General features: G+C 39.9%; 1 protein-coding gene across 1 annotated transcript; it reads right to left on the bottom strand.

Moving 5' to 3' along the window:
• Nucleotides 1-221: 221 nt before the first annotated feature.
• On the bottom strand, nt 222-26142 carry LOC113968443 (alanine aminotransferase 2). Its single transcript, XM_027685015.1, has 11 exons — nt 25380-26142; nt 15869-15958; nt 14586-14694; nt 10774-10907; nt 8547-8790; nt 7729-7808; nt 7040-7176; nt 6160-6334; nt 5259-5414; nt 4143-4255; nt 222-2916 (listed from the first exon to the last, which is right to left on the bottom strand). Exons 1-11 carry the CDS (start codon nt 25704-25706, stop codon nt 2826-2828), a joined length of 1656 nt encoding a protein of 551 aa, XP_027540816.1. The 5' UTR covers nt 25707-26142; the 3' UTR covers nt 222-2825.

Raw genomic sequence — 26142 nt, 5'->3', positions numbered from 1 at the left:
AGTTGCCCAAGACCATCTCTATTTACAGTTCTGCAATAGTAGGAATTAGTTCTGCAGTAACAAGTTGGACAAATTTCAAGTCCATAAACTGAAGTGATGCAGAGATTAATGATCTGGTACATGCATACTAAATACTAGTAAATACTGGTTTGAATGGGGGTTAACGTGTCATAGTGCAATCCAGCTGGTGTTGCTTCAGTGACATAGGAAACAGAGAATTATTACCCTTTTTTTAACATGTGCTTTATTATTTGGAAGTCTCATACATCTGAAGTACTGTTATAAGGAGCACCTGTAGGAAGATCAAACCTAGAAGCATGCACTTGAAAGTAAAGATTGTCTGTTATTGATGAAAGATTTCAAAGACATGGAAAATAAGCCTCTTTTCTTAGCTTTACAGCATTGTTCCACAAAAATGCACATTAACCTTATCACAATACATACAAATATCGTGGATGGACAATAGAAATCACCACGCTTCCACATGAGATGCATCAAGAACAAACTGTTATCCCTTATAATGTCACAAACATAAAAGGCACCATAATAGAATGTTTAGAAAAAACTCAGTTTATGTCATTATATTTTGATTTAAAAGTGTAAGAATTGCTGTCCCGACTGAAAACAAAAAGCCTTTCACACCTGTAAATTATCATTAGAAACTTGTAAACCTTTACATTTTTTTCCAGAAGTAACAGGTGCAAATGCAAGGCAAATATAAAATCTATTGACTTATTAGATTACAAATACTACCCCATGAAAAAGCTGTAGTTACAAAAATATAAAAAAATATTCTAACTCCCATTGTTAGATCTTAGCTTCAATCTACGCTGCGTTACGAGTCCAAAGCCAGATCTCACTTGGGCACATTCCCAGAATAGGAAAGTGCTGTTTGTCTTACTTTCACATCAATATTCTGATCTCCTACTACAGTTTTGCTTTCTGGATTTATTAGTGCATATTAAGGATGCCAACAGATAAAAGGTTGTATTTATCAATGGATAGTAGCAGCATAAGTATTCTCAGTCTGCTGTCCTCCCACAAGTGCATTTCTCCAAGGATAAAACTATGATTTTTTTTCTCTCCAAGCCTCCACAGTAACTCTGTAGCAGCGTGACATTTTCATTCATGGATCTGGGACCACTGGCAGGTGATTGAGAAGGACTAAACTCCTCTCACAGACTTCAGCAAGGAACTGTGAGGAGTACAGCTAATGCTGTGTCCTAGACTGGTGGTTGCTGTTGCAAGGACAGTTATCAGCAACACCTCTCGTCTTCCACACGTAATAAATTGGCACAGGTTTATCCATACAGTGATTCTGTAGCCCTTGGCTTTAGTAACTTGGATCAGCAGAGCATGTTGAACCAGCTACAAAGGCAGCCTAACAAAGTGCTAATAGACATGAAAATGAGTTTACTTCTATATAGTAACTTAAAATTAATGACTAGATTAAATGTGATAGTCTTAATGAATAAACTCTGTAAATGCTGAGGCGAAGCCTGACAAATGCTAATGCTTTCATGCCTGAATACTGGAAGCTCTGTTCCTTTAGCCCTTTGTCAGAGCTAGTAGGAGGTGTCCAGCTTCCAGCTCTAGAGAAACAGAAGCTGTCCTTTGTTTTGCAGGGAAACTGGCATAGATTAGTGGAGTCATACAGCTGTACTGGATAGCAACCTTGTTGAGCCGGGCTTTAAAAAGCACTCAGGGTCATTCAGCCAGTGGAAGATTTAAGTGTCAGCTGTACTATCATTCTCTTTATGCTTGGTGCAAGACATTTTCCTTTTAATACCTTTTCCTTCATTAGAAATCCCCCTCAGCACTTCCCCTGGTAACATGTGTTAGTCTTTGCCAGTTCAAGCTGGATTTTGGCCACACCGTGGGTCTCTGTCATGTGATTCCAAACAAATGTTCTCCATAGACACAGTGGTTCTGGAAGTATGTTGTGTCTTACCCTACTTGAAAGGACTGACTGTGCTCACATCTGCTTTGAAACAGTACCTTACTATGTTCCATGTGTATGAAAGATGAGAGTTAATAGGAGACTCATGGAGTTGGTGTGAGAGGAAATGTTCAGCGCTCTTGTGCTGGGATTTTGTGTTGAACAGCACATGAAGAAGAAGAAAATATTCCTCATTATCTTTCAGTTTCACAAAAATAGGGTCCAAGAGGACACTGTATTCACTCCTCTGATCAAAACTGTATATTCCATTCTGATTATGCTGTGATGGCAGGATTTCTTTTTAGCAGAATTTCAAAGGTATCTGCACACATGTGCCAAAGATTTTTTAATAAGCATGATGTACCTACATGCTTAATCAGATCTGGAGAACATTTCCTACTTAACAACAACAACAAAAATTAAACAAAACAATACCTATAAATGTAGGGGTTTGAATTTTTGTTTAGTAGAATTTTAGGATGGGACATTTTCCTAGCTAAACAATTGATCTTTGCATTTCTGTTTTGTAAAAAACTCCACATAACAGTAATAATTTTAGTGAGCAATTCCCTTTCCCAACCTACTGAGTCAAAAGTTCACAATGTAACTTCCAATCAAGGCACAAAAACATTTACTGATTCTTTCTTCTCACCACTTCCTTCACATTCTTCCCCTTCCCCTTAAAAAACAAGTTGGTGTAACAATGCCTTCTATACCAGACATTAACTTTTTAATAGTCCAATACGTTGTAGCAGTATCTGAGACTGGTTCTATCTATTTAGAATTTAGTTAAATTAGATGAACAGCACATTCTCAGCACATCTTTGTTCATTGTCTTCGTTTGCCTTGAAGGGGAGGGGATGAGGGGGAAAAAGCCACAGTAGTTTCATGCATACTTTTCAAGAAACTTTATGTGGAAGTCTTTCACTTTCTCCAGTAGGATCTTCAGCTTCTCTACTGGAGGAAGAATGGTCATTCTGAAAAATAATATTTAAAGAAAGAAAGAAAACAATCCACATTATCTTCAGAACAAACTAAACTGTGATCTTTGCACAGATCTCGATTAATCTCAGGGCACAGTAACGTGTTAATACCCATTTTGATGTATTCTCTTGTTTTATGCATTTATACTTCAGTTGAACTATACTATTAAACTAGACCTGTTTGTTTCAATTGGTTAGTTCATAGGAATTCAAGAATTGTTATTTTCTGTTCAGTGGTGAAGAAGGTTATTAAGTAAGAAACAACAGCAACTTGGTTTCCATAGTTGGCACAATAGTGCCAAATTGTACCCAGCTTTTTGAGCTTTAGGAGCGGGCAGTCATGAGTAAATGTACATTCCTTCTTTAATTGAAAACTGAATTCAGAAACATTAGAACAGTGCAATATCCTACTCTGCAGTTTTTAGTCCCTTTTTTCCTTCTTCTTCATGATATGAAAATCCCATGGAGTATTTATGGTAGATTGTGTGCAAGACCTACAGAAGAGAGTGTTTTTCCCACACTGCTGCAGGAATGGACTCACTGGCCTTTTCCTGGAGCTATATGTACCCAGGTACCTCACCCAGCTGTGTTGCAGAACTACCAAGGCTAAAGATACCCTCTGTTACGTTGTTTCAGACTGAATAAGATTAAATTCCACGATAAATTCTAGTATCAGTGACTTGGCTGGAGCAAAGTGCTATTTATTGGAAGCAAAACCAACAGAGTTTATGTTCACAGTTCTGGTATCAGATTATTTAGCTCAACATCTTGTTTTGGTAAAGTGAAGAGTTATTCAGCATGCTTAAGGAGGAGATTTATAGGAGAGATATTTCATTTTTCATGCAGTTTCTCCATATAGAAACACTGTTTAATGCCTCCTTATCTCAGAAGAATGCAGGGCAATTTTTGTAATTCTGTAACCAACTTTAAGATTAAAGTCTAAGATATTATTATTGTTTGTATTTCTGGAGAAGGCATTTCAAATGCCAGTGCATAAAAATAGAATAAAATTATGTCAACAAGCTGTGAAAACACCACAAAAACCTGGACAGCTCATCTAGCAGACCAGGTCTTTGGCCTAGCTGTCAGTCCACTGAAACTGTCCAGTTTAAAGTGAGATAACTGAAATAAAAATCCTTATATTTAATCAGAAGAGAAAGTACTGGGATGGTATTTTGCTTATTACTGTTAATTTGATTTTAAACAAACAGAAACTGTACCTGAAATGGTGGGTTCCTTCTCTTTGGCCAAATCCACTTCCAGGTACAACACATATTCCAGTCTCTTCCAAAAGTTTCATGCAATAGAACATATCAGGTGCCATTTTATGAGCCTAAGGGAATGGATGCTTTGGAATTATTATAGAATATATAGATATAAAATATATAAAATTTTGTGATTCTTTTTTTTTTCCCCGAAACCTTATCTTACATAATTAGTTTCTTATTCTGCTCACTAAAGAAGGTGAGGAACATTTGCTAATGGGACAGTTCCCAAATTCACACTGTGAATTAAATAACAATACTTCATGGAGGAACAGGGCTGGGGAACCTACACAAAACACTCACTTCAAAAGAAAGATTTTAGGTAATTTTGTTATTCTCCTTGACTTGCTTGTAACTTTTTGTCAAAAGTCTCAAAATTGTACTTAGAAAAATCTAAGGCACTGACATTTGATAAGATTAAATTAATTTGAGAACTGTGTGTTCCAGTTCTGCTGGCAGTTATTATTTCCCCTCCCCCAAATTATCTGCTGATTAGAAAGTTCTTAAATTCGTGCAAGTTATAAACCTAATCAAATAAGCAGCTGAAAAACAGCCCTATTTTTGTTCTCAGCTGTGCTGATAAAATTCCCTTTAAAAAACGAGTATTACACATCAGGTATCAGAGCTCTAGTCAGGAACAGAAAGAATTGCCTTTCAGTAATAGAGGTTACTGACCCAAACACAAAAAAGTAAATTTGTAAGGAAACATTCCTCTTTCCCAACTTGCTGAATGGGGCTTCTTTTGCAGGGTCAGTAGCACACTGCCATTCCCAATCCACTGCCTCCCTAACTCAGGCAGGGGCAGCAATTTGGAATTGCACAGGTCCAGCTACTTGTATGCCTTGAACACTCTCACCCTGAAAGCCTCACCTCTGTGATGAAATGCTCTGCTTTGTTTTCCTCTCTTAAAATAAAGGTCGTGTCATATTTAAGATCATACATAGTCTATGAAGTACTGCTTTTGTAACTATATGAGCTTACTTTGTCTCTGGAATAAAAATTCATCATTAGAAGTGGCAGGCACAGGCCAGTGAAGGTTAAAATTAATTGAGGTAGAAGTGACTGACTGACCTTTGCTTCCTCAATGGCTTTGGAAGGAATAAAGATCCGTGGGAAAGCATACATAGCTCCCTGAAGAGGATTGCAGTGAACTCCTGGTATCTTGTTAAACATGTCTTCTGTCAGTTTGGCTTTTTTGGCAAGATTGTTCAAAACAGACTCTTTCTCCTGTTTAAAAGAAAGGTGTTCAGTTGGACACATTTGAAGTGGCAACAAAAACTCCAGAGGCAACTATGATGCTTCAAGAGGCCTTCCCCAAATTAAACACTTTTAGGGCTTTGCTGAGCTATTAGAGCAAACAACGTTCCAAATTCCAGTCCTGCTCTTAAAAACAGCAATGCAAAAAGGCATTAGCAGGATACAACTACAAAGTGTTGTAGACACACAATAACCTGCAGGAGTCTCTATCTGTGTGCCTTCTTCCATTCTTCCTTCTGAGCATCCACTCTTGGCTGTTTTTAGAGACCACATCAGCTGAACTTTTGATCTGACTCGATAATGTAATTTCTTAAGCCAGACACCGTTTCATTTTTACTTCGTGTATACTTTAACACAGATTGCCATGTTGCTCAGTACATAAAGGCACTGCATACACCTAAGAACAAGGCTGATTTTATAACTGTATTTGAACTTACATTCCTACTTGGATTTTAGTAAAAATCTTATTTAGTCAAACTAAACACAGGAGAAAAGTTGAATTTATCAGCAAGAAAGCTGATTTGATAATGTCTTCTTAGTATTTTTCAAGGTAGTCATATTGAGTTAATTTTAAATACACTGCATGGTTCTGTAAATTGGTTCCATTACAGGATTGTCTGAGGAGAAAGGAAAGAAAATATGTCCCTGTGCATATTTTGAGTTCCCAATACTTAGGATAGGTTTAGGAAATGCACAAAAGAACATTACTGCTGACCTTTATGAACTGTGTGTAAGATTCTTCTCCAGGTACTGGAGGATTCACTACAATATCCATTGCTGCTTGTCCTGAGACTGGGGGACAAAGGCGAACAGAAAGCAGCTTAACAAGCTGTCCTTTGATTTCTGGGTGCAAGTTAATGACCTCCATGTAACCTCCTCTGTAGCCACATCTGTGTCAAAGTGAACAGAAAAGATTGGTCAACCTCAAGTGCATAAATACTGGAAAAGCAATGAAAGTGTCTGCAGAAGAGGAAAGACAATTAATGAGAATCTTACAATATGTAACATACAGGCTGTTGAAACAGCTGCTATACTGGTAATGGTTTAGGATGGAACTACATGGGATGTCATTAGTTCCCAGTATCCCATACCAAGATAAAGGTGCACATGCAGCTTCCCTGTCAGGCGAGTTAACAATTAACACGGATTGTTTAATTTCCAGAACAGGAGCACATGGCTGTAGCAGCACACATTTCATCACAAATGATGTGTCCTTTCTTCTTTCATCTCTTCCTCCCCAAAACAACCAAACCCAAACATTTACAATATCAAACGTCCCAGCAATTATTGAGCTGTTTCCTTGAATGTTGGAGACCAGTTTTCCATTATCACAGGTCCAGATTGGGACTGTAGGATTTCACCTCTGTGGAAATGAGGCATTAAGTGTCTGAAATAAATGTGATTATTATTTCATACTTTGAAAACCACAGAGCTAATCCATTACTCTGTGCTTTAAATGCTTTTTTCCCTTTCTTGATAGTTTTTAGTTAAAATTAATAGAAGATGGTGGATTACCTTCAGGTCAGTAACATGAAAGGGCTGTCCAACCAGATTAATGAGGAAGATGAAATAAAAAAAAACTAAATCAGACTTACTCGCCCATGTATCCCTTAGAGGTGGAGTGAAAAGAGGCCAGCTCAACATTGTTATAGTACTCGGGTCCCATCTCATACAGAATCTTTTTGAAAGAATGGAACTGGCATCCTTCAGAGTACACATTGTCCTGGTAAACCTGAACAGTCAGAAGACATTAATGTGCTCTGTTCCCCCAACTAAGGATAAAACATGGCCTTTTAGAGAGACAGATCTGAACTGAAGAAACAGTGGTAACACTCAGAACTTAAAAGCTGTTAGAAGACACAAGGTTCTTTGTTAAGTAATAGTTACTGTCATGATATATTTTTATCATGTGACCATAGTTAAAGGTTCAGCCTTTGGAAGAACACTGAGCTTCTTTGTATACAATTTAACCTTTACTTGCATGTTTAAATTGATTTTCCTTCTATTTCTTTCATGTGAAGTGGTCGATAGATTTTTAGGTCAGTTCCAGCAAAGTTCTTCCCTGTGTCTCCTACACTTTCTCTCTAGTTCAAACCCAGATCAAGCCACCTGTTATATTGATCCTTTGATACCAAGAATCTTGCATGTTTGTTCATGTCTTATGATATGGTATGATAACAGAGAATCTGTTCCTTGTACTTAAAAAATACCAACACCACGCATGGAACAAAATTATACCTCATACTCTCAGCTGTGCTTTTGAGAGAATAGAATATTCCATTACCTCATCAGCCAGAAGAAAAAGTTTCTCTTCCCAGGCAAAGTGTATCACATCTTCAATGCACTTTCTGTTTTGCACCTGTCCTGTAGTTTGATTTTTTAGAGCAAGAAGAAAGTTAGTGGAGCATATATATATAGTAAGACCTAGTAAGACTACTAGCTTTTCAACAACATATCCCTCTTTCTCAGAAAAGTGCTATTGAACTTCAGAATTCAGTTCATCAAGTATGAAATTAAGGAGCATTTTTGGAGGACTTATGGTTTAAGGTAACTTAGTCCATCTCGAGCAAAGGAATTGTGAGATACAGTAATCAATCAATGGCTTATTAAGAGTACTCTGTGTATAACTTATAATTCCAAATGCTCACAGGCATGATGGTTAAGTGGGATCTAGTTTCTCACTAATCAACCTCAACTACTCAAAAAACTAAATTCTGAGGGAGGCAGTGGTTGCCACTGAGTTCAGAGTATCTACAGTCATTGTCTCTCAGAAGCAAAAGGCTACAGGCCATGCCAGAGACAGGATCCTTCATAAAGACCAGAAGTGACTGAAAGTCATTCCATAAGTCTGCAAAAATTCAGTGGAAGCAGTGGCTTCAAGTGGGATCCAGTGAAGTGAACCTGTTCCCTCCTCTCTGAAGTTCCATGATACTGAAAAAATGTTTCTGAAAGTCTGACATATTGCCCAACTTAGAGCAGTAACTCTAAAATTCAGCTTTAAATACTTGATGTGTATTTAGGATTTGCCTGCAATGTCAAATGAATGAAAAATTAAAAAAAAAAAAGGTCTCAAAACCCATCAATTAAACAAATTTCCCAGACCTGTGGGATTTCCAGGGTTGATGATGCAGAGGACTTTTGGGTTGCAATACGCCTTGGCTTCATTCAAGGCACGGCGAAGTTCATTCACATCTAGAGCCCAGCAATTTTCTTCATCCAAATAGTAGTTCACCTGGATAGCATCTAGCTCAGATATGGCTGCTGAATATAAGGGATACTGTGGTATAGGAATCATCACTCCTGTTCGGGATTTTCCACCTCCTGAGATCAGGATCTTTAAAATTGCCTGGGGAAGAAGTAGGAATTAAAAAAAAAAATCAAACACCAGAGTTAAAAGTATACTCTGGAAAAAGTTACTGATCTTCCTTCCTAAAAACGTCCAGAGTTAAGGTGGATTTCTGTTCTAGAAGCATACAGTCATCTTCTCATATGAAAGGGCATTTATTTATTTCAGGTTGTTACTGGTTGAGTGAGGACAGTCTATCTCAGTTTAACTCAGTTTAATGGAATTCCTCTGCATGTCATGGCTTCCAAAGATCATGCCTGATCAACTGCAAAATTTAGGAAAACCATTCTGAGCACAATGCTAGAGGGAAATTTGTAAACAGGAATATCAAGATGATGATTTTTCTGCTGTGCCCAGTTGTAAGCAAAGAAGCCTCAGCTAGTTCTTGCTTGTTGCCTTCCATTTATTTTATCTCACTAACCACAAGAGACCAATAAAAAAATCAGAAATTAGAACTGGGGTACTGTGCAGATTTTCCTTTGGAACAGAGACCTGTTTTAGATTAGGAGGAATTGTGGCTAGCTGGGAACAACACTGCAGTCACATTATGTTTCCATTTTCAAGTAACAGAAGAGACCAAAAATCTGCATGTCTTGGGATGGAAATATAACCATATGCAGTTTATGCCTGGAAGATACAGACAGAAATGTAGTATTTGTGCTAAGATGAGTCCAGAGGATTTACCTGTGTGTGTCTGTGTGTAGGCTTTTTACATGTGAATTAAATAAAAGAGTGCATTTGGTGCAGGAAGTGGAGAGATTTCTTGCTTTTTATAACCAAGGGAGAACTCTGAAGTGCAGGTGCAATCAGAGCAAGCATCCTTATCAGCATGTAACTGACAGTGTAAACCCCAAAATATCTCTTCAGCAGCATATCCTTTAGTTTCTCAGTGATTCTAGTACAAAACCTGCTGTTCTGTACCTCTCATCACATACTAGCTCAGCTGCTAAGCTAATGATTTATAATCAGCATAATTTTGTACCCACCACTAGCTTAAAAATATCAAGCATTCAAAATATACAATCAGGACCAAATGCATATTTTAAAATTGCTTAACACCCTCTGTCCGAGCTATGAAACAATAACTGTTTTATTTTTGAAAGGGACAAATAACGAGACTCATATTACTGCTGATTTTTCATCACTGGAGAAATCAAATCAGCATGGTACAGACTTGATGTGCTATGCTGCCATTCCTGACAAACTGCCAATATCATAAACTCTGGAAAGCCAAGTCACTACCAACATCTGGAGAGCTGTTCCTGTCAGATCATTGCCATTCTGAGCTCTGCCACTAGATGTCGTTTAAAAAAACACTTTTACCAACAGGCTACGAAAGGCTGCCTTAACAAAAGCAAAGAACTGCTGGTGGTTCTACTGGTGGTACTGCTGGTATCAGTAAATGTGTCCATGTAAAGGAAGAATCTAATAGAGACACTTATGTCTGTCTTAACCAAGGACCATCTTTGAACCTTGGTTGAAGCCAAGACCTGAACTTTTTCCCAAACAAGCTGATTACAGAAATAGATCTTTGGGATTTTCATTGGCATTGATCTGAACCAGCAGAGTTTACTAGGAAAACGAGCTGCTGAGACTTCTCACATCTGGGGTCATTCCCTCTTCTCTCTGCCACTGACTGATACCCTCTAGTCTTCAGTGCTTATGTACCTTAACCACTGAGGACAATCATTATTTAGTCTGAATGGTCTGAATGTTCTAAATTTATCTTTAGGCACCTGTGTAGTTCATAGTACCTTTACAGAAAGGAATAAGTTAATTTATATTAAGAGACTTTGCACCTGCTTCTTAGCTGGCATCTGACATCCACATAGTGGATATCCATTGAATGTGACTTCAGTATCTGCCAGATCAAACTCACAGGAGCTTGTGAGACCTGATGTTCAACAGAGATCTGTATTTCCAAAGGTAACTGACAAATTATAGTTTGCACCAAGAAGGGACAGGTTTAATTTTAACACTTACAGAAATCCCATCACTTGCCCCAGTGGTGAGATAAATGTTATCTGGGTCTGCAGGAACCCCTCCATCTCTTCTTTCAATATATGAAGCCACATCTTCACGGATACAATTTATACCTTGACTGGCAGTGTAGGATCCTGTGAAAAACAGAGAATGAGATGACAATTGAGTACAATGAACATCACATTTTCTGCTTGCTAACAAAACTCCCGAGCTAGTATTGTAAAGTATAGTTTGTAAATATCAGCACTTTTGATTCCCAAGATGGGTTTGATTTTTTTTTTTCCAAAGGAGTAGGAAAGGGAATTGGTTTGCTCTTAGAGCAAACAAACAAATTTGGATTTTGACAAATACAGTATCACTAAAATACAGAAATAACATTGGTATAAAGTATGACTTAAAGGCTACTTTGCAAACTGGGACAGCAACCCCATGTTTACTGTCTTTCAGTTGCTTTTTTATGTTGAAATCACTTCTGAACATAAACAAACATCTATTTAAGTAATGGGAACAAGGAAGAGAGGTAGTATGTACAGTAGAAAGGAAAGTAACTTCTTCAATTCCATGACAAATATAAGGGGTTTATTTGCAATATGAAAATAATATCATACCATTATCTCCCACAGTCTGAAACCTAAAAAATCCTACACTGCTTCTCTCCTTCCCCCACAGCATCTCCCACAACCACTTTTCAGTTACTTGGAGCAGAAATGCCCAGGATCAGCCCAATCTCATGTGCAGCTTACAGAGCACCACTAATAATTTTAAATAAAATGAGATGTTAGATACCTGTGTGCATCATTGCTGAGTACGTGCAAGAAGTAAAGAGTAAAAATAAGCCTAGGCCAAGGTGAGGAATGGATTCAAGCTATGGAGCCTAAATCTGATGGACAATGAAGTGACAAGTGTACATCTATTTTAGAACACTTGTCGGGAAGCTGCAGGATCTTCTTTGCTTGTTGGGTGGAGTGGAATAATTGTGCCTGACTTAACTCTCATCTCTCAGTTATATGCTAGTAGTCTGCCTGGTAACACTTCTGTGAAACCGTGATTTATAAAGACAAAGAAGCTTTGCAAGTACTGCACAATTGCATGGGGCAAAGTGGTAATTCAGGGCACAAAGTTCCCTGATGTCCTAAATGTTTACATTTACAGGACTAAAAGTTCTATTGGGTCTGTACATGGGTCTTTGACCACAGCTCAGAAGCTGCTGGTAAAGCAGGAGAGCAAAGCTAAGCTGTCATTCTGCCTTGTGCTCCATTGAGTGCTGAGACTCTGAGGATATAACACTTAATTGTCCTGTACTTCTCCACTTAACTGCACTCAATTAATAGCTTTGACTAGAACTTGTGTGTTTGCACTGTGGGATGCAAATAAACAAATCCAACCCAAAAAGCTGCATATGCATAGAACAGGTATTTTTGTACAGAGGAGAGGGGTAAATTTCTCAAATGCCTGGGAAGACATGCCAGTTAGCCCACATGCAAAGTGATGTCCATTGAATCCCGGAGTGTTTGGACACAACAGAAGCTGAGGACATAGCTGAGCCTTCATACATGGCCTGGGACTAGCAAGACTCAATATTAAGAGCAGGGTTTTGCCAAATGAACATTCATTGGAAGTGAGGTTATTCTAGTTCATATCCAGAGGTCAAGACATTCAGATAAACTTCACAATTAATGCATTTAAAGAGGCTGGTTTAGATGTGGGTACAACGCTTCAAATGACCATATGTAGTGAAGCCACTTCTGTGTTGGATTGACAAATTCATTGAAAATAAGGTTTTGTTAGAACACAACACAGCACTTAAAGCTACACAGAGGGATGAGGTGTTGACCTTTGATTTTTCCCAAGAAAGCAAATCCCTCCTTCTCAGCCAAGAAGACAACACCAGTGAGTAGTCAGACTACCAACACAGTGACTTCCTTTCAGCTGCAGGTCCACTTGCCTCAGACTGTGTGCTTATGGAGTGCTGTGCAGAGGCTGGTGAGCTACAGGGGCCAGGAGAAGGGACTGATACACGATACTGGAGACAAGGGAGAGTGGAGAGGAGGCAGAAAACAGTACAGCAGATCAGTAAGGTATACAGTGGTTTTAGTTTTCAGGAATTCAGAGGTACAGTTGTTCTTGGCACGTATCATTCCATGAAAAATACATTTAGACTCCAGTTACATACAGAATTTCTATTTATCCACTGAAATTAACAGGATTTGTTCAGAATTATCATCTTATTTGAATATTGCAACTGTTCCAAGTCTACTTCCTCAGAACATACTGAGCTAACACCAATTGTTGGAAATACGTGATCTGCTGAAAATGGAACTTATTTCTGAAGTATTATGCAAGGATGAATTCCTTTCATTTTACTCCAGCATGGTGCTGTGGGATTTCACCCTTAAGGGGAAGGGAGCAATCAAGGGGACAAGACTTAGCATTCTGACAATTCAAACCGCATCACATCCCTGAATTTGAGAATCATTACAAAGAAAGATTGAGTCAAAACTCAAATGTATCCCCACTAACTCTTACATGCCAACAGTACTTTGTGGATTTATTGTGCCAAAGTAAGACAGGAAAGGAATTCATTGAGCTAGAGGAACTTCTCAATTTTGATAAAAGTATTTTTAATGTTCTACATTAAAAGACAAAACCGATACAAAGAAGGTGAAGATAAAATACATTCTATACTAGCCTGTGTTGTCAGGAATAGTCCAAGGCTGAAACACTGCTAATGTAACCACTAGTTAGGTCTTGTTTATTTTATTAAGTTTCAAAGTACCTAATCTCAAAATATGCCAGTGCAAATAGGCAGTGCAATCACAAAGATTAAGAAATATGCCAATTACTGTAACACATGCTCTGAAATGTCAGTGTTTGCCTACTTGAAGTAAGGTAATTAAGTGTGCCAGACTCTTTGCTGTACCCAGTAGCTGTAACAGTATCCGCAGAGTAGAAATTCTAGTGGTGTTTGCCAGGTACAAGTAGGCAGTACAGCTGCTAGTGGAGAAAGAAATTCTCTTCAATTTCCTCTCTACTGAATATGCAAAGTTCGTACTTAGTTACATGATACTACAGGTATCTTGTAGGACCAGTGGCTGAAGAACAGAGCTCTGTAGTTATTTCAAGAGTTATTTTACCCCAGAAAAATAGGGCTCTGACATATTCAGTTAAAACTATCTCAACTAGGTAAAAAACCACCACCTTTCAGTGGTGTAGCTTTCCCTTTGCAGAGGATTATCACCCAGGTACCTGAACTTCTGATACTCCATAACCTGACAAACACACTTGGACTGATGGTTCAGAATAAAGATACAGGACTGTGAACTGGATCAGCTGGGATGGACACACACCATATGTGTCTGTATATGTCTACAGTGGTAGACTCCTTGGCAGAGAAACATCTAGAGAAGACAGAACTATAAAAACCTCGACCTAGTCTTAGCAGGAGACCAGCTGTCAGAGCCTGGGATTTACAGATGCCATAACAACAGTATAAAGCCTCACAAGTACTCTCTGCCACTTTCCTAGTACACAAAAGCTCAGCATTCTCTTTAGTTATGCCCAGATGTTGTTGTGGTGAGGGCTCCATAACTGTATAACCCTCATCTGCTCCCCTTCTGTGATAAGTCTCATCAAAAATTAGTCACTGATTATCCGTAGGCCACATAGTAAACCTCCCCCACCAGGCTGTCCCAGGCCCTCCCAATTGGACTTCCAATCATATAAAATGGGATTAAGAAATTTCACTGTTGCAGATATTGAAACGACCTGTTCTGTTTCTAATACCAACAGGAGCAACTCAAAGCGAGTCTTACCTAAGCTGTTTCCTCCACAGCCCTGCAAGATCCGTCTGGCTCGCTTTTTGGCATCTTCTGGAAAACTTGGGCTGTCCAGCAGGTTTGGGTATGTACACAGGGCCACCACCTAGAGTGCCAAGGAAATGTAAATTCGCCATTTTATCAGTGGTTATTTTAGGTTGGTAATGCTACTGTTAACTTTCCTTGGAAATGAAGGTCACAAATACTGGGTAATTTAAAACACAGGTTATTGATGAAGAGTTTGCAGTTGTTTTTTTAAGGGTAGGTCTTACAGAAGTGAAGAAATCTTATCAGGTTCCAAGTTGTGCTGATAAAAAGAATTCTAGAACTATTAACTATTTGTATTACAGACAGTGAAGACTGGAGTCCAAGGGACCTAAGACAGTGCAAACACAGTAAAGCACAGTTAATTATTCATATGTTATCTCTAAACAGCTCTATCCTCCACTCTTTGTGTATTCCCAGCCCACCTTATTGACAAGAAGTCAAGAGTTTGAATACAGAGCAGAACTGAGAAATATGATCAAATTTCAAAGTCCCAGTTGCATGTTCTAATAATCCCTCCCAAAAATAACTTACAGTTCTTACTAATTTCAAGTTGTGGAAAATATTTAATTAAAAAAAGAAGCGGTGATATAGAACATAGTAAAAGTAGAAACATGACCCAGCAGAATATATTAAGGAATATAACCCCCAGTTTGATACAGCTTTAGTTTGTCCTAGAACTCTCTGAATTTACATTCTTATAGCCTGAGGATTTTACATGTGTTTGTAAAGGATGCTCAGTAAATACTGTAATACTAGTTTTAACCTTGCTTGTGTTTTAGGAATAATATACAAATACGAAGTCTGTTGTGGTCTTTCCTAAAAGTTAACCCACCAATTAGTTTGTCCACAGGTAAAATGTGCAAAATGAGCACAACTCCTGCACCCAACTGCTGCAGATCAAAAAGTATACTGTCAGGTGAAGAAAGGCATTTGCTTTTTTCTCTGAAGACAACCACTTCAAGTACATTATTGATAATGAATGTTCTGACTGATAACACAGGAGAAATGGCAGAAGAAAGATATAAAATGTAAGGAAAGCTACTGTTTTAAAAGAGGACAATCAGCAAGCAAGGTCTATGCCTTTGGCTCAGAAATGAAAATTTTTAATCCTTTACAAAAGAATATTTTAAGTCTAATTGCATCTAGGGAATCATTTATACCAATACACATATCAGATGGCTTTTAAGACATTCTAGTAAAAAATGAATAATAATATTTTATAATAGTCTTACCTGACGGAGGAAGGTGATTGGCCTCTGTCCCATTGCATGTGCATCCCCAATGTTGGCTTTAATTACTTCAGTAAAAGGTTTTTTGATTCCCTAAAAAGGGAGAATGCAGAATATTTTGTTAGGACTGAAGTAGGTGATTCTTTTTTGGTATCTGTCATATGGCTGTAACTATACAGTGCCTAATCTCAGAACAGATACAGGGTTGAATGTAAAGCTCAATGCATTTCTTATACAATACTGCCAGTAAATCTTAAATGATTTACAGAAATTGTGTTTGACTGTGACATATTTTTAAATGATAGGCTGGCTTTTATTTTTCTGCTTGCTGCAAGTAAGGGACTGACTTGCTTCAAAACTACACACTGAAGTAGAAAAGATGAAAAAAAGGCACTTTGAACTGTCAGTATTAGAGCAACTTTAGAGACACCTAAGGGAAGGATGGATCAGTCAGGAAGCTAAAAAGATTTGAGGATATTTGAGAAACCACCAACAAAACAAGCCTTGAGATCTTTAGCCCTTTTAGAGTAAAAGCAGTAAACATACTATTGGTTTATTTATTTTTATTTAGATTAAATATTCATTATATTGTGACTTTTCCATGTAGAGATGTTTTACAAAATATATCATAGTGAGGCTCTGTATGATAAACAGCAGAAGTGCTAAATAATCACCATGAATATTTAAAAGCTTCTTAGTCTCTGAAATCTGAATAGACAGCCATTTTTCCTGTGAGAAACCGAACACATTATGAGAAGACAGGGAATGCAGCTAATGAATGTTGATTAGCAACCACAGCCCTTTAAAAAGTAAAATAAAATAAGGGGGAAAAAAGGTAAAGAGCTGACTGGTAGAAAAAAACACCGATGGTTTAAATAAAAAAAGATTAACTGAAAGTAAAGGCCAACATTACAAGAAGAATAAATGACAATAATAAATTTACAGTTGTTCTGGTGTATATTTGAGAGACAGTAGGGAGGCCTTCTAACAGTGACAGAATTGTTACGTGGAATATGTGGCTGGCAAGCTTGAACTAATTTTTGCTTTTCTACAGTGGATTATGTGTTGAACTTCAGTGACAGACCAGAACCCAGATATGCAAAGATAACAAGGACCAAAATACAAGTAGTCATCAGGGATACAGATTCCCAGGTATGCCAGGATTTGGAGGTTTAAGGCTGCGTGATGTGTCTGAGAGGTTATGTGACCATATAATTCAAATTCCCACAGATCCAGTCCATCATATGACTGATAGCCTATAGGGTTTTTTTCCTTTTAAAATTGAATAGGTAGTTGTAAATGGCATTAAAACAAGACAGCTGGACTTACACGATCCTGATTGAAAAGGGTCAATTTTATATGGCCTTAAATTCAGCAGCAATTGAAAAAAAAAAAGTTCACTTTAAATAATTGAAAGTGACACAGTGACTCCATCAAGTCATTTGCTTTTATGCTTGTTGATCTGAGTCCCTAAATTAAGAGTTGCATTTCAGCTCTAAATAAAGAATTAGGAATAGGGATGCCAGACAAAGATAACAGATCACCTTTTTGGTGTCTGTCTCAGGTTTATTGTAGTTTATTAGCATTGAAACCATCCAGATCACTACTAGTGCCAAACTCCGTGTTTATGCCATCACTGCCTGTGGGTATCACTGCAAGTATAGAATCATCACCAACCCCATGAACCCCATACTATCTTTGCTACTAAAATGATTGATCTGGAAAAATTAGCAAAACACACACAACAGTTATCTCACTGTAAAATCTTGTTAGAGAAGGAATCGTTGGGTTTTCTGTGCTGTACACACAGTTCCCACATTAAAAGCCCATGGTCCTCTTGACTAACTTGTGCTTCTTGGCCTCAGCTACAAGAGCTGTTGCCCTTTTTGTCTTTCAAAAGAGAGATGCTTTTAAATAACTTGGGCCTTTTCCTTGCCTGACAATAAGTAAATATCAGCAATTGTTTAGAACTCTATTCATGACATTCCCTACATGCCTCCTAGTGAAATCTTTACAAAAAATGCTATGACTGCTTAGTATTTTTCTACTCTAGGGGAAGAAGGAATATCAGAACTTGCCAATTTTAGTTTAGAACAAGAAGTTCTAAACAAGTTCTTAAAGAAGTTCTAAAAAAGTTCAAAAGTTCTTTAGAACAAAAAGTCCCATCTTAGCATTTCAGAAAGGAGGAACTGGAAAGAGTAATAAGCCTCAAACGCTAATGGGTCAAAGTTTCAAAGCAAGGATATCAGAAGCTGGCATCAAGGGAAGTCTAGACAGTGCCTATGACTCTGCAGATGAGAGCAAGGTAGAATTCTACACAGATCCCTAAGAAAGTGTGGCATTAGTCACTGTTTACTTGTGTCAAGGTTTCTCCTGTGGTGATGGCACTGGTGTGTGTGGGTATCCAAGGGAAGAGTAATGCTAAATACTTTGTGGGAGGTCTATGAAAAGATCTGTATGAAAAGAGGAAATATGAATGTAATGTTGATAACCTCAACATCAGGTTGTAGGACAGCAGGAGAAGGGCTGCAGCAGGACCTAGTTAGTTAGATTTATTTCACTGCAGAAGGCTAAGCAGTCTTTGACCATGTCACCTACAGACCTGTGCTGAGACAATTTATGTCCCTACAAGCCAAGGAACACACAGGGGGAGCAGACACTGGGTTACTGGAGTTGTTTTGCTTTCCTCTAGGGATAGAGTGCAGCCCCCCACCACACCTCTCCCCCTCCCTGAGTGCAGGCAGGCTCTCAAGGTGTGTTCCAGACGCAGTCTGACCGGATTGGAGCTGGCAGAGCTTTGGAAAAGTGCAGCTTGCATAACAAGAGCTCTAATAACAAACTCGGGAGCAGTAAGTACCAGATTGATACCCATGTCTACTGAAGAGGGTATGAACCACACGAATCCAGAAGAAAAACCTACAAAACAAGCACTGTTAAAGCCTTCTGCCTCTGGCGGCACCTCACACTGTGCTTACAACGTGATTCAGCTTCATCTGGGGAACAAGGCCAGTCTCCTGCCATTCTTTTGTCATTTTTGGCAGACAGACTAATTGTAGTAGCCATTTTTAAAGCTGCAGAAGCCATCTTTCTGATGTAAAGCAGAAAATATAAAAATGTGTTCATTCATTTTTCAGTTGCTCTCTTCTTGATAATGAAAGTATTTTAATGGAATAAAGGGATCTTCCAGGATTTGGAATATACTCTTTGGAAATTAGTTACTTCTGTCACTCTGCTCTTTTAAGAGACCAGATGAAAAACATCTGAAACCTGAAGCAGGTCAGACAGGATTATTCTAACGACTGTGTCAGTGTTCTAAATACCACATGAAGTTGGGAGAAGGGATTTTTGTACATGAACCAGAATTCATTGGTGCAGAGTCAATACAAATCTTCAAGTACTTAACCAGGTTTGGGGAAGCTTCCTCTTCCCCTAGACATTCCCACAGCCTCAAGACACCCAGCAAGCAAGGAATACTGCATGAAATGATGAGCTGCCTCTCAAGGAGAGTCACCAATGCCAAGAGGTGTTGGGGGAATTACCTGGTCAAAGAAACAACACGATGCCAGAACATACACTATCCCACAGAACTAGCATGAAGGCAGTGCCCTGCCATGAGCTGGTTTGGTCTCTCAGGAGGTTTAGTATGCCTGGAGGTTCCCTTCACTATAGTACCATTTCAGAATGCTAGCGAATTGCTGTGGCCAGAAAGGGTGAAGAAGGGTGCAAGCTGACCTAACGCTGTCCTTGCTTAAGTCTTCAGCAAATTTCAAAGGAAACCCCCTCAGTCTGGAGAGAAGCATGTGTGCATTTGGTAATGGCAACAGGAAAGGACTGAAAAGAGCTCCCATGAGGAGGCCATCAAAATGTGAGCTGCTTTTAATCCCAAAAGAGCAAGATGGTATTTCAATTATTTCTGAATTTCAGAAGTAGTCCATTCCTGGCTGCTCTCAATTGTTTCACTTCCATTGCCACTTCTTCGTGTCTCCTCTTGCTGATTATCAGGCAATAACATCACACTATGAAACATTGTACTATTTCCTTGAGTCTGGTTTTGCTGTGACTTGCACAAACAAGCTGTACAATAGGAGAGCTGGCAAATCCAAACATTTCAGCACAGTTGAGATCTATGCTGTAGTAGCCAAGTTGCTTGCTTGCTTTTTTTTTCTCCTCCACTCAAAGGGACAAGAAAGCACTGCCCAGAGGCCCTTGACTAATAGGGACCCAAAGACCTGTATTAGCGTTCCAATCTTTTTATTAAAACAGCTCACAGCAGAAAAATAAACCTGACCTGCTTACCACAGAGAAAAGCTTTCAGTTTGTATTATGCATGTGTAATTCAAGCTGACATGAGCTCGTTTTGGAAGGAAGGAGAAGGCAAATTCTGGATTTTGACTGGAAATGGCAGTGATGGCTTGCATGCCCCCTCATATCACATGAGCAAATCCGTGGGGCTGACCATTAACTGGCAGATCTGATACAGAGATTACAGAACAGGACTTGTCCTCAAGTTACTGTTACCTTACACATTGGTCAAAGTGCATTTGCATTCAGAAATTTTGCCTATATGAATCAAGCTCTAGATTTCAATGGTGTTGCAAATGACAGAACTGAAATAATGCTCATTAGAAAGTGATTAGACATTAGGACCCTCTTAACTTGAAGACCTATTGGAAAAGGGCTATTTTGGAATAGATTTTGCTACTGTATTCAATAAGAAGAGATCAAACAACTGGATCTTGTGTTCTGTGTGCTTCTGAACATATGATTTTGGTAATCATACTCTTAAAACTCTTTTTTTTCATCTTCATCTGCAGCAATTTTCACCCTGTTAAAAAATAGGGGGTTTACTACAGATTCACTTATGTATGCAACATGTACAGACAACTGAGGAACAACCATTCTGTCTTAATGAGGTCAAATGCTCTTGCCTGGAAGATACTTTCTTAGTGTGCACACAGTCACGTATTCAAAGCAGAAAATTACAGGATGGTAATTTAAGCTTAGCATCTTTCATTACTGGGTGTACCAGTCAATCTTGTATCTTTTTCTTGGCATGTCAAATTATATTTCTGCATGTCATTGCCTAAACTGTGTTTTATCTTTCCACAACTCCCAGAGACACAGTCAACTCGCATTTACAATTAAGGCTGGATTCTAAGCCAGACTTTTTCTATTCAATTTAAAAGCCTGATGAATTAGCTAAAAAAAAAGAAAAAAAGAAAAGAAAAAATAAAAGCTCTACAGTCTTTTAATCAAAATACTTCAGCAGAAGCTGCCTGAGGTTACACCTATATAACCAGAAGGATTTAGGTAGTTTTATTATCTAAATAGAAATATAGGGAGTGAACCAGTGACTTGAATAAACATGCAACAGGAACCTGTTTGCAATAGTTATGCAAAAGAAAAGCGTGGGCACAGGAGATGAGTGTACAACCCTCTTACTGTAAAAGTAAGCCAGACTACTGTGGCTGTTCACAAAAAATAAGTGAACAGTGTGTAGAGACTGTGTATTGCCATTGAAGGCCCACAGTTCCAGGCCCAGGGGTAGGATATGGTAACCACCTGTGCTGGTCTGAAGGAACTTTCTACATGCTACCAATACATACCTGTACACCATCCCTCTACCCCCTTCTGCCCTACAATTCTGTTTCAGTAACTTTAAAAGTCTGAAGAAGAACCTCGTGTTGTGTGACTTACATGAAGCCAGGCACTGCTTCCAATGTTTCATGAGCTGACTTGTGGATCCTGAAATGCTGTTTAATATGCACACGCTTTGCAAGTAGATGTAAAACCCAACTCAACCTGACATAGAACTTGACATTATGTAAAACCCAATCAGGAACTGGGAGAAAAAAGGAAAGTATAAGTGAAGAGAAATGTCAGAGTAACAGATATGAAGGGACTTTCATAACAAGGTCAGTTAAAATTAGCATGAATGCAAAGTAATAAATCAGGTATGTGTGCTGCCTGGGTAAAGACAAAGCTAGCTTGTTATTACTGATTAAGTAAAGAGAAGGGCTCTGTCCAAAGATTACATTATTCTTGCATTGAATTCATGTTCAGGATCAATTTTCTAGTCTGAAATGCAATTAAAGTCAGTACTTGATACAATGGTCACCTGTTAGCAAGTCTACACAAAGGGGATAGAAAAAAAGGTCTTGTTTGTGTACTATTGAGAGTGTAATCATTTATTAAAATATGTCTGTGCTCTAGCTTGCTTTAAAAAGTTCCCCAGAAACACCGAGGAAATTGGTCGAAGTCAGTTCTTTCTGTGTCATCTTAGTATGTCAGAATCAGCTAAATATTACCATTAGCAAAGAGGAAGAAAAACCACATTTTCACTTTCGAAGCATGACACAAGTTCAAACCTATTAAAAAAAAAATCAGGGAGTTAATTCAAGTCAATGATTTTGCATAAAGATTTCTATCTTGAAAGACTTAATGTAGATCAAAACATTGATTTTCCACCTAGATGAATACGGGTCACAAGCCAACAAAACTCATGAAGTCCAGGTACAACATGCCCCACCTGTACTCCGGAGCAATCAATCTTATTCTGTTTTAACAGAGTATTCTTCTTGCCACTTTCAATGGCTTAGTCCTAAGCACACGAGCTAAAACTAATGCCTCATTTTTATTTACTTTTTCAAGATCTAGCCTAGACCAGTTGCCTAGTCAGGGACTTCTCAAGTAACATTTTAGTCCTTATTTCTGTGTGTGCTGTGGAGTTACAGCTCCTGTTGTAATCATTTGAGTTAATATAGAAAAGCAGCAAGTGCCAGATAGAATAACAGAGGCACTGCTATTCAGGATCTGAGACATCAGGACAAAACTCAAAGAAGATGATGAAAGCTTACACTGTGCAAACAGCTCCAAGTAGCTATTTTATAGTCTACATAACAAGCTGCATAAGTTATGCAAGTATGAAGTGTAACTGAATTGAACCAAGTTTAAAGAGGGAGAGCCTCTATCACATCTGATGAGACAATGGCTACATTTAAGGTGCTTTTACTTCAGACTAAAGGTATCTCAGCAGAACAGGATAAATGCAGATTTGCTGTCATTGCTTCACTCTGCCTGTTCTTGGTACCCCAGCCAGCGCAGCACTCGTACGTCACACTGGGCAAAGCTCCTTCCCCATCAAACGTGGTACAGTTGCTATGGGGCAACTCTTTTGCTGTCAATGAAGAGCAGTTTTGGATCTAGACATGCTGTGGGGCATCACCTTCCTCTGACAACCTCGTCAGTCTCTATCTGGCAGTGTTAATTCTGCTGGCAGGGCTTGGCCTAACTCTGTGAGCTAAGACTGAGAGGGATGAAAAAAGTAGCTGTCCAGTTTTGATCAAAAGTAAACAAAGAAGAGCCATTGACCTGTGATCACACAGAATTGAATTTCAGACACACACACACAAATAGGCAATTAGATAACCTATAATATTTTGTTACTGTACACTTTAGCAGACAGCTTGGTTAAACAATAGAAGGAATAACAGTATTTTTATCAGAAGGGCAAAGAGGAATAAATAACTTGAAAGGTTTGGAAAGAAGTAAAGTCTTTCAGCTTCTTCCTTAAGTTGATTAATGTTTTCTGCAGATACACTGTCTCAACTTTTGCAGTAATTCTGTCCTCTTTCCCTGCCAACTGGGAGGTTTGTTTGCTTTAGTCATCTTAGAGCACAGTCACCCCTGGGAATGCTGGTAGCCACTATCAATGGCTAACGCTATTCCATGAGACTGGTTCCAGACAAACACTTTTAAATGGAAAATGCCATGTAAGTAGGCACAAAACTGACATAACAATCTTTTAATAAAGCCATTGGCAATGACTTATTCCTATATTTTTTTCAGAAGTGCACGGTCTCTCTGTCAGTGACTCAGCTGGTAACTGGAGTAAGCAGGGGAGTAGGGAGGAGTTTGTGAGGATCATTTTATATTTGTTTTGTCAAGTACTACCTCCTGCCCTGTGATATTAACTTGAAAACAAACATACTTGGTGAGAACACTGGAAGATTTTATACTCACGAAAATGCACCCACTAGGAAACCTCATTGCATAAACACAATGACACCTTTATAAACAAGTTTTAAGGCAAAAATCAAAACAGATGTTCTGAAACTAATTCTCCATCACCATTCTGAAGTTTTCAAGTAAAATTCTTTTTTTTTAGAAGCTGTCTTTAATAATTATTGAGTAGATGTAAATAATTGATGTATATACTACAGTGAGCTAAAAATATGCTTCACCTTTTAAAACAAGGGTTTTAAAATGCAAAGACCAGAGAATTAAAATAATCTCTTACATTTAGAATTCCTGTGGCACCTTTTTGTCAAAGCACTTTACACGTACTGATCAAAACAGTCTTGCAGTACCCGTAATAACACATTAGCAAGATTTTCTAAAGTAGTGAAGGCAGGGAAAAATATTTGAAATTAAAGAAAAGTAAAGCTGCCAGATGCTTTATTCAAAACAAAAATGAGTCCTTGTGCTGGGAGGGGAAGCTGTGGTTTGAACAGTAGAAGCAAAAAGCCATGTCTGTATTACTAAGGTTTTTTGTTTTGGTTTTTTTTCAAATACTAAGTCTTAAGGAATATGAAAAAAAAATATGAAGAACAAAATGTAAGCACTGTCTGATTTGGATGCCTTATTTAGTACATTTTGGCCCAGACCCTTAGGAGTATTTTGTATCTTGCTTTATTTTCCGATCCTCCTACCAGCACCAACCACCTAAAACTTCGGGCAGTGCCACTGAGCGTTTGTGCTCTGAAGGCTTGTCCTCAAGCACCTCAACTTCTGCAATTAAAAAAAGCGGAGCACAGTGTCGGTGGTCTCAAAAACCCTTCACCTGCTCGGCTCTGAGCGGCCCAGGGCAGTGCTGGATGAGGCTGCGGAGCAGTGCCCGGGACAGCCGGGTCCATCTCACCTGTTAGGGGTTTCAAAGGTGTTTCCCTGCCCCGGCCAAGGCGATATCTCTAAAATCCTCACGAACGACTCAAACGCTCTATCAGTATGACGAAAGCTGGTCAGTCACCCCCTTGTATAACACAAAGCACGCGGGATTGCAGCAAAGGGTCAAAGTGGCCGAAGAAATGTAAACACTGCTCTATTTGCCTTACGCAGGCAGTGACACCAGATAAACAGTAGCCGGACAGCGGGTTCCTTTGTTTTGTGCCTCTCCCGCCCCCCGTGAGAAGGGGCGCGGGTGCGGGGGATGCCCGGAGCGGAGCGGGCAGGGCCGGGAGAAGGAGAGCGTGTCCGGCCACGACTTGGGGCAAAGAGGGATGGGGGGAAAGGCTGCCCGTGGTCCTGAGTCTTTAACTTGGTAGGAGAAGGCACTGCAGCGGTGCCTCCCGCTTTCCCGAGGCTTCCACAGGGTCGCGCATCAGCCCTGCGGGGTGTCAGGGTGTCCCCGCCGGCCCCACCGCCGGCTCTGCCGAACCCCCCGAGGTGCCCCGGAGCAGGGCCGGTGTGGGCTGCGGGGAGCGCGTCCTGCCTGTCCTGCCCTGCCCTGCCTCACCTTCCGCAGCTCCTTCTCGATCTCCCCGGCTTTCAGGACGATGGGGCCCCGCACCGCGTATTCCACCGCTTTCACTTGCGGGTTCATGGACTCCAGCGTGAGGATCTTCTCCCTGCTCGCCTTCTCGTTGATGTTCACGGCGGAGGCCTTGGCAGCGCTGCTCCAGCGCACGGTGCCGTCCCGGCGGGGTCCCCGCGGCTGCCGCCCCGCCGCCACCGAAGCGGCGCCGAGCAGGGCCGTGTCCGACCCTCCGCCCCGGCTGCCCCCCGGCCCGCGGCCGCACAGGAGGGCCCCAGTTTGCCTGGCAACCAAGGCAAACCGATGCATGGTCCTCCGGGTACTCCCCAAAGCGAGATTCAGGATGCGAGCGCTGAGGATCGGTGTGTTCTGCGCTCGGAGCCGGGCGCTGGGAAGGAGGCACACGAGCAGGAGGTGCGGTCAGAAGAAACGCCGAAGAGCTGGCACAGTTACACGTCCATGCTCGGTCCTCTGATGTCCAGATCCCGCAAACTTAATTGCAATGGATACAACTGATCTTGCAGTGTTGCGATGCCACCGCGGCAGCAATAGGTCCCACCATTGCATCCGAACAGCGCCGCAGCCCCCCGTCCCCGGCAGAAGTGCCCGAGCTACTGCTCTGCAAGAGTCCCGGGTAAAACCATCCTTCTCCCAGCCGACGCCTGCCCCTGCCCCGGCCCCGGGGCGTGCTAAGGTGTGATTGCACCAGCCGTGCTGCCGGGCGCGCTGCCTGGCGGGGTTTGTA

This window comes from Neopelma chrysocephalum, unplaced genomic scaffold (assembly GCF_003984885.1).
Source record: "Neopelma chrysocephalum unplaced genomic scaffold, ASM398488v2 Primary Assembly neopelma1_68, whole genome shotgun sequence".
Lineage (NCBI taxonomy): Eukaryota > Metazoa > Chordata > Aves > Passeriformes > Pipridae > Neopelma > Neopelma chrysocephalum.
This window is presented reverse-complemented; position numbering and strand designations above follow the sequence as displayed.